The sequence below is a fragment of the Rana temporaria genome, chromosome 4, assembly GCF_905171775.1.
Source record: "Rana temporaria chromosome 4, aRanTem1.1, whole genome shotgun sequence".
Classification (NCBI taxonomy): domain Eukaryota; kingdom Metazoa; phylum Chordata; class Amphibia; order Anura; family Ranidae; genus Rana; species Rana temporaria.
In genome coordinates, this window is record NC_053492.1 from 217,332,189 (window position 1) to 217,342,605 (window position 10,417).

The 10,417-nt window shown below is 36.7% G+C and overlaps 1 protein-coding gene across 1 annotated transcript in view; it reads right to left on the reverse strand.

Moving 5' to 3' along the window:
* The window catches only part of BMP5 (bone morphogenetic protein 5), a 182,705-nt gene extending 172,648 nt beyond the window's left edge, over positions 1-10,057 (reverse strand). The window contains exon 1 of the mRNA XM_040349852.1: positions 9,012-10,057. Within this exon, the coding sequence (XP_040205786.1) occupies positions 9,012-9,474 (463 nt within the window). The 5' untranslated portion in view covers positions 9,475-10,057. The remainder of the gene's footprint in view (positions 1-9,011) is intronic.
* Between the last annotated feature and the right edge of the window lie 360 nt (positions 10,058-10,417).

Genomic DNA, 10,417 nt, shown 5'->3' on the forward strand with positions numbered 1-10,417 from the left:
ACACATCACTACCAATACACACATCACTACCAATACACACATCACTACCAATACACACATCCAAAGTACATTTCACTACCACTACACACATCACTACCAATACACACATCACTACACATCACTACCAATACACACATCACTACCACTACACACCATCACTACCAATACACACATCACTACCAATACACACATCACTACCACTACACACCATCACTACCAATACACACATCACTACCAATACACACATCACTACCAATACACGAATCCAAAGTATATTTCACTACCACTACACACATCACTACCAATACACACATCACTACCAATACACACATCACTACCAATACACACATCCAAAGTACATTTCACTACCAATACACACATCACTACACACATCACTACACACATCACTACCAATACACGCATCACTACACACATCACTACCAATACACACATCACTACCAACACACACATCCAAAGTACATTACACTACCAATACACACATCCAAAGTACATTACACTACATTGCCCAATAGTGCATATGCACCTAAATACATCAATGGTGCAATATATACATACCCAATATAATATATATATTACACCATTGATGTATTGTGTATATATTACACCATTGATGTATTTATATACATATACCCAATTCTGTGTCTGTGTGAAATAATATATATATATATATATATATATATATATATATATATATATATATATATATATATATATATATATATATATATATATATATATATATATATATATATATATATATATATATATATATATATATACACACACACACACACACACACATACATATATGTGTGTGTGTGTGTGTAAATAAAAGAAAGTTTGACAATACTTTGCAATACATTTAGTACCGTCGTCTATGATAATGCAAAGCTAGGGACCTGTAGCTTCATCATTTTGTATAGTCCTAATATTGTGTTGTGTAGTTTATAATATGCCCCTTTTGAGGTCTGATGAAATCTGTAGTTGTATTTAAAAAACAGTCAAGGTTAAAAAAAAAAAAATTGTGTCTGAGCTTTGCTCTGTGTTGGCTTGATTTGTAGTTTGTATATAGATAAGGTGCAGTAGTGGTAGTAGTTATTTAATGACCTGCTTGCTGAGACTTGTAGTTCAAGTATAGATAAGGTTACAGTAGTAGTAGTTATTTAATGATCTGCTTGGTCAATGACCTGCTTGCTGAGACTTGTAGTTCAAGTAGAGAGGAGGTTGCCTGGTTTTCAGGGAAATATAGAGATAAGGTATAGTAGTTATACAATTAGGACCTGCTGGGCAATTACTTCCACAGTACAGCAATCAAGGCAAAAAAAAGGCTTGCTGGGTCTTGTAGTTTGTATATAGATAAGGTGCAGTAGTGATAGATAATATTTTATGACCTGCTTGCTGAGACTTGTAGTTCAAGTATAGATGAGGTTACCTGGTTCTTAGGGAAATATAGTGATAAGGTATAGTAGGGATACAATTAGGACCTGCTGGGAAATTACTTACAAGGTACAACAATCAAGGTTAAAAAAAAATTGTGTCTGAGCTTTGCTCAGGGTTGGCTTGCTTAGGTTTGTAGTTTGCATATACAGAAATCAAGGGAATTTGGGACTTTGAATAAAATGTACTTCTACAGTACAGCAATCAAGGCAAAAAAAAAGGCTTGCTGGGGCTTGTAGTTTGCATATAGATAGGGTGGAGTCGTGATAGATATTAATTAATGACCTGCTTGCTGAGACTTGTAGTTCAAGTATAGAGGAGGTTGTCTGGTTCTCAGGGAAATATAGAGATAAGGTATAGTAGTGACACAATTAGGGCCTGCTGGGAAATTACTTATACAGTACAGCAAACAAGGCTAAAAAAAAAAATTGTGTCTGAGCTTTGCTCAGGCTTGGCTTGCTGAGGTTTGTAGTTTGCATATAGATAAGGTGCAGTCGTGATAGATATGAATTAATGACCCGCTTGCTGAGACTTGTAGTTCAATAGAGGAGGTTGCCTGTTTTTTCAGGGAAATATAGAGAAAAGGTATAGTAGTGATACAATAATGACCTGCTGATAAATTACTTATACAACAATCAAGGCTAAAAAACATAATTGTTTCTGAGCTTTGCTCTGTGTTGGCTTTTTGGTATTTGTAGTTTGTATAAAGAAAAGGTGCAGTAGTGATAGGTATTAATTAATGACCTGCTGGGGAATATACAGTACAATAATCAAGGCTAGAAAAATGAATTATGTCTGAGCTTTGCTCAGGGTGGTCTTGCTGGGATTTGTAGTTTATATATAGATAAGGTGCAGTGGTGATAGGTATCAATTAATGACCTGCTTGCTGAGACATGTAGTTCAAGAACTAGAAGAGGTTGCCTGGTTTTCAGGGAAACATAGAGATAAATGGGTTGATTTACTAAAACTGGAGAGTGCAAAATGTGGTGCAGCTCGGCAAAAAAAAAAAACAATCACCTTCCAGGTTTTTTATTTTGTTAAAGTTTAATTGAACAAACTGAAGTTATAGAAGCTGATTGGCTACCATGTTCACACCTGCACTAGATTTTGCCCTCTCCAGTTTTAGTAAATCAACCCCAAGATATAGTAGTGATACAATAATGACCTGCTGGGAAATTACTTATACAACCATCAAGGCTATATAAAATGAATTGTGTTTGAGCTTTGCTTGCTGGGATTTGTAGTTTATATATAGATTAGGTGCAGTGGTGATATATATTAATGAATGCCCTGCTTGTTGAGACTTGTAGTTCAAGTAATAGAGGAGGTTGTCTGGCTTTTAGGGAAATATAGAGATAAGGTATAGTAGTGATACAATAATGACCTTCTGGGAAATTACTTATACAACAATCAAGGCTGTGTCTGAACTTTGCTTGGGTTGGCTTGCTGGGATTTGTAGTTTTTATAAATAAATATATATATATATATATATATATATATATATATATATATATATATATATATATATATATATGGTTCAATAGTGATATATTGCACTACCTGCTAAGGCTTGAAGTTTAAGTAATAGAAGAGGTTGTCATATTTTCAGGCTCCATGCACACATGCATACTTCCACAGGAGCTTTCCTATGTGTCCATGCACAAACAGGCATATTTTGAGCTCAGCATTTATCTGCAAGAAAAAAAAAACTTCTGATTTGCGTTTTTGATTTCAGTTTTCTGGCAAAAGAAAAACAAAAAACGCTAAACACGCCTAAACTCGCTCTATATGAGCTTTTTTTTTTCTGCCAAGGGAACTGGAGATAAGGTATAGTAGTAATACACTAATGACCTGCTGGGAAATTACTTCTAAAATAATCAAGGATACAAAATGAATTGTGTCTGAGGGTTGACTTCCTGGGATTTGTAGTTTATATATAGATAAGGTGCAGTAGTGATACATATTAGTTAATGACCTGCTTGCTGAGACTTGTAGTTCAAGTAATAGAGGAGGTTATCTGGTTAGGGAAATATAGAGATAAGGTAGAGTAGTGCTACAATAATGACCTGCTTGGAAATTACTTACACAATAATCAAGGATAAAAATAATGAATTGTCTGAGACTTGAAGTCCATGTAATAGAGGAGGTTGCCTGTTTTTTTTAGGGAAATATATATATATATATATATATATATATATATATATATATATATATATATATATATATATATATATATACAGAGAGAGAGAGAGAGAGAGAGAGAGATAGAGAGAGAGAGAGAGAGAGAGAGAGAGAGAGAGAGAAGATATTGTGGGGATAAAATAATGATCTGCTTGGAAAATACTTACACAATAAGCAAGGATAAAAAAAAAATTGTCCCTGAGCTTTGCTTTCTGAGACTTGTAGTTCAAGTATTGGAGAAGGCTGCCTGGTTTTCAGGGAAATATAGAGATAAGGTGCGGTAGTGATACAATAATGACCTGCTGGGATATTATTTATGCAATAATCGTAGCTAAAAAAAAAAAAAAAAAAGATTTCTGCTCGGGGTTGACTTGTTGGCATTTGCATTCCAATAAATACAAAATAATGCCTGATGTACGGGAAAGTATAAAGTGCAGTGGTGTTAATGATCTGCTTGGAAATTACGTATATTATAATTAATCATTTTAGTTGTAAAAAAAATTATTGTGCCTGAGCTTGGCTTGCTGAGACTATTCTATAAATACAGAAGGTACAGAAAAAAAAAAAAATATATATATATATATATATATATATATATATATATATATATATATATATATATATATATATATATATATATATATATATATAATGTACATTAGTGACAAACTAATGACCTGCTGGTAAATTACATACATCTAAAAAAATAAGAATTCTCCTCGGGCTTGGCTTGATGGGATTTGTAATTCAATAAATACAAAAAAAATGCTTGATACAAGTGAGATACGATGTAGTGGCATTAAAGACTTGCTGGGAAATTACTTACTGCATACAATAAAAAAAATATCACAGATATAAAAAAATAGGATTGTGCCTAATCTTGGCGTTCTGAACCGTGTAGTTCAATACAGGAGGTTACCTTCAAGTGTACAAGAAAATGTATAGATAAAGTGCAGTAGGGACACATGAATGACCTGCTGGCAAATGAGTTATACAATAATCAGAAGTAAAAAAAATTGAGAGTTTTGCTCAGCTTGGCTTGTTGGGATTTTATAATGAATAAATACAGGAGGTTGTCTGGTTTACATGTAAATAAAGTGCAACAGCCTCCTGGAAAAAAATACAATTGTGCCTGAGCTTGCTGAGACTTGTAGTTCAATAAATATAGGAGGTTGCCTGGTTTACAAAGAAATATATGGATAAGGTGCAGTAGTGATACGTTTTAATGACCTGCTGAGAAACTACTTATACAATAATAAAAAAAAATCTGCTCAGGGTTAGCTTGCTGGGAGTTGTAGTTAAAAACAAATACAAATAATAAGGAGCAGTAGTGATGCATAATAATGGCCTGCTGAGAAATTACTTATGTAATAATGAAAACTAAAAAAAATAAAAAAAATTCTGCTCACCGTTGACTTGCAAGGATTTTTAGTTTATATCTATGCAGTAGTGATACATTTTAATGACCTGCTAAGAAATTACTTATATATGAATCAAACAAAAACAAAATGAAACAGTCTGCACAGGGCTGGTTTGCTGGGATTTGTAGTTTATATATAGATAAGGTGCAATAGTAATACATATTAATAACCTGCTGAGAAATTACTCGTATAAAAATCAAAACAAAATAAATGAAACATTCTGCACAGGGTTGGCTTGCTGGGATTTGTAGTTTTTGTATACATAAAGTGAAGTAGTGATACGTATTAATAACCTGCTGAGAAATTACTCCTATAATAATCAAAACAAAAATAAATGAAACAATCTGCACAGGGCTGGCTTGCTGGGATTTGTAGTTTTTGTATACATAAAGTGAAGTAGTGATACATATTAATAACCCGCTGAGAAATTACTCCTATAATAATCAAAACAAAATAAATTAAACATTCTGCACAGGGTTGGCTTGCTGGGATTTGTAGTTTTTGTATAGATAAGGTGCAGTAGTGATACATATTAATAACCTGCTGAGAAATGACTCATATAATAATCAAAAAAATAAAAATAAAAATGAAACATTCTGCACAGGGCTGGCTTGCTGGGATTTGTAGTTTATACATAGATACGATTCAGTAGTGATACATGTTATTGACCTGCTGAGAAATCACCTATGCAATAATCAAAACGAATAAAATGAAAAATGTTGCTCATGGTTTGCTTGCTGGTATTTGTAGTTAAAAAATACAAACGTGTACAGAGAGGTATACAAAATGTGAATGACCTGCTGGGAAAAGGACTAATATAATCAAAGCTATATAATATAAAATGATGCTTGGTATTTGCTTGCTGAGACTTGTAGTTCCACACCTGCCTTGATATCCACTGACTAGCCTAATGATAAAAAAGGGGGGAGCCTACCCCAGAACAGCCCCATGACACCTCCTATTGATAGCATTGCGTGGCTGAATTCTATCAGCAGAAGTGTTTATTTTCTTGTCCTCATTCGACAAGTTCCCACGCTGATCCAAACACTGCTTCTGTGTATTCCTGTCTTAATTGTTCTAGAACACCAGACTGGATCATGTAAATGAGCCCCTCTTCCCCCTATAGTGGGAGCCGCCATGATGGAGCAGGTTCCAAGTGCCCTCCAAGGAGGATGGGGTGGAGGAACCTTCTGTAAACTTGTTACAAAGCCATGAAGCATATAATAAGAAATAACAATCTCCTGTAACTATACCATATGGGGAACTTATATCTTCCATCATGTTTGTGTTAAAAATTCAACATAAACCACAGAGCAGCACTGATCAGTACAAGATGTGACCTGTCAAACGTTTTCCCCTCTGCTGAACAACTAAACCAGGACCAAAAGGTTTGAGAAATTGGATTGCTGATCATCTGCGAAGATAATGGACATAATCTGTCAGTTAATATGCTAAAAAAGATATGTGTAGGTATTTACTAATGGAATGATCTATTTCTCATCTCTCTAGTGTATATGGTGTATTTAGAACATTGGACAGATTGGGGGGGTTCTTTTTAGGTTATGTAAGTATGCTGTCAAGCTTTGATATTTTACACCAGCCCTAGTCAGGAGACCCTCCTTTATAGCAGATATAATTAATACAGAATTCAAATACATATCCAGGCTAAATGATCGTCACCATCTGCAGCGTAATCCATGTTCTATACAGACCTTGGGGATCCTTATGAACTTGTTTTTTTAGCAATACAATTCTACATATAAGCCTTTTTGTATGTTGCTGTATTGCCTCCCTAAAGTGCTGCGCAAACTGTTGGCGCTGTATAATTATAACAATAATCACAGACAGTCTAACCATGACCATACACTATACAATCTTATTGTACAATCTCCAAAGTGGCCCATTAGCACCTGTCCATCAGCGATTTAGCTGCGTTTTATTTGTGACATTCAACATGTGCTGTTAAGCCTCACTTGCCCGATGAAGGGGCCCTGTGTGGCTCCGAAACGTTGCCATAAGTGTGCTATGTGACCACCAAAAAAATAAAGCTTTGGCCTTTTTTGAGGAAACTTTGGTGTGGTGATGACATTTCTTCACTCTGTACAGTGTTAAAGTGTGTAAAGTGTGATTGCAGACTGGTTAGGCAGCATCAGCAACTGCCACCATATGCTCACTTGGTCCAATTCCTTCTGTAAAGTGTTATGATGCACTATACTATTCTGTACACCTCAGGCCCCGTACACACAACCGGTTTTCTCGGCAGAATCCAGCAAGAAACTCGATGGGAGATGTATTCTGCTGAGAAAACCGGTCATGTGTACACTTTTCTCAGAGAAACCCGTCGGGAAACTCGTCGAGCCAAATAGGGAGCATGTTCTCTGTTTCCTCGTTGGGCAATGGGAAAATTTGGCTCGACGAGTTTTCTGACAGCCGAACAAGGAACTCGACAAGCAAAACGATGTGTTTTGCCCATCGAGTTTCTCGGTCGTGTGTACGGGGCCTCACAATGCTGCAGAACCAATAGAAAATCAGATGGGTCGTATTTTCCAAGTTGTGCTGCACAACATATAAAAGATGTGAACGCCACATATTTTTAGGAATATATGCACACTTGTTGTCGCTCTTGTGTTGAAACAATACAGTGTGAATGGGCACTTATGGCTCGTACAAACGATCCAAAAATCGGACGAAAAATACCGCTTTTGATGCGATCGTACGATAATCGGATCGTTAGTACAGAGCTTTCGAGAGCTGATCAGGACAATTCATCCGATATTATTTTATCGGACAAGCATGAAAATTTTCCTCGTACGGTCTTCGTTCGTCAGTATAGCTGTCGTCCGAAAATACAATACAAATATATTACAACACATGATATTACTTTCGATTATTTTTTTTCTGTCGTACGAGAATTTTCGTGAACCTATTCAATTTCTACCTGCTACTATTAAGTGAAAAAAGTCAATCTGTTGTCCGATTGTGTGTACAGGCCATTAGGCACATATACTGCATTCCCAGCATCCAGTGTGCAGTTCCGTATGCGCGTTCACATGCGTTTGTCTTACATTTGCTTTTTTTTATTATAAGCCTCATTCACACAGCCATGAAAAATTTATTTACAACCCCTTTTGTATTTATGGATCTGAACGCAGCTGCATTGTTTTCAATGGTGACATTCACACAGGTGCGTAAAACGCATGACTGTAACACAAAATCCTAAAATCTGCATCTGAGGATATACATAATACATGTATAACATTGAAAAAAAAAGAACTGGATAATGTTTATGTAAAGAAAAAAAAATCCCTAACACTGATATGGGTTGCATTGCATTTACACCTCCTTATGCACGTTTAGGTGTAGACAAAAAAATGCAAGCTGCTGTCCTGTATTCAAAGTACTGGAACACAACACAATGTTGAGAAATAGTGATTAGAAAACATTGACTATGCATGCTTTGTGGGTGTATTTAAAAGATTGCACCGACTGCATCTGGTCTTATGGATCCCTAGATCTATCATCAGTTATAGTGCAAGGGTTTGATACTAATAATGGGTTGTTTTGGGTTGTCTTCATATTAGAGTTGTGTTCAATCAGAAAGAGGTTTACCAGAGATTGTACAATCATGTTATATAATATACTCTACTGTCCTTTTTTTTAATTATTTTATAAAGCACTGGAACATAATGCAATGGTGTGAACTATGTTTATTGGAAAACTGATTTTACTGCAGCATACACACCAATCTGCTAAAAAGGAGCCTTAGCTCTACCATCAGCTATATAGTACCAGGGCCTGCCTTCATTGATACGAATTAAATGGACTGTTTAGGTTTGTCCTCAATCTTGTACAGAGATTGTACAACCAGATTATATAGTGTATGGCCATCTTATAGACATGTTATTGGTACAGAAGTAGAGAAATACAGTAATTGTGTTTTGTGATACATACCAAGGTTGACAAAGCTCATGACCATATCAGCATCATTGAGGAAGTTGGTGTCATGTAGACTGGCCAAAGGTGGGCTTTGGGTGGTCAGTGGGGCTGTGCGATAAGCTTGGGCTTTCCGAGAATAACCATTAGCTACTGTTGGGTAACCTTTTCTCAGTCCCCTGCTCTCCATCATAGATCCACTCAAGGTATACCCCATCATGTCATGTTCTTCTTCATTAGCCATGACATTGTAGAGGTCCAGCATGAAGAGAGGTGCAGAAGAAGCCTGCTTGCCAGGTGAGAATGGCCTGGGTCTATGTGGCAAGCCAAGGATGGAGAGGATCTCTCTTTGGATCTCCTTTCGCTCATGATTCCTCAGTCTTCTGTAAATAAAACTGGAATGGACATGGCTTTCCCCTAAACCTTGCACAAGGCAGCAAAAGCCCCAGAGCAAAGCCACCATCACTCTAAGCAGATCCATATCCCAAGAGCTGACACTCCAACACTGCTCCCTTGTAGTAAGTATCTCTCAAGCTGTGTGCACTTTAGATCAGTCAACTGGACTGTGTCATCAGTCCATGGAGCATCTCTGGAGACAAATTGTGGAGATGTCACCACCACCACCAGTGGCCCCTCTGTGGTACGAGCCAAGTCAAGTCGTCCTACTCTCTTAATGCGCTTGCTTGCTGGAGATACAAGTCCTGGAGAGAAGCAGAGCTGGCCATTCCCATGTTAACCAGTAGAAGATGCTACGTTTCGGCAAGCTCCCGACACCTTGAACTGGCTCTCAGACAGGCTCAGGTCCTGCACAGGCGTCTTGATAACGTTACCATGTGTTTCCTTTCATCCATCGGCAAATGAAAAAGCAGGAGGACCTCATGAACACACAGTTCCAGATGAATTATTCTGCAGAATTTAGCCACAAACGAATAAAAGTCCATGCAAAAGCCTTGCTGGGTCTGTTCTTTCCACCTACATGTAGTGCTCACATAAATATACAACTTTCTTCTGCTGAGATCTAAAGACCAATGTAAGCAAAAACCCTGCTGGGAAAGAAGAGGCTTCTCATTGTAATCTGAGCCTAGGAAGGCAAAGCTCCATTAACCCTTCCAGCTGACTTCAACTTTCTTCCCTGTTACTTCTCATTGTGGGCTGCAGACAGCTCCCCTAACAGAGTACAGCATGGATCTCCTGTTTATATATATATAAGGCTGTTACTGATCAAAATGTTTGTGATTTTTTTAAATCGATTAATCGGTTAATTTCGATTAATTATAATGCACATACAGATCCAACTACTTTTAGCTGATCTCCTCCTTGCAGGCTGATTCCCAGTGCAGCTACCAACCACTGGAAAAATGGATAGCAGGATACAAAAAACACACAAAGGCAGCGCTCAATGGGAATATCATTAAAGGGGATTT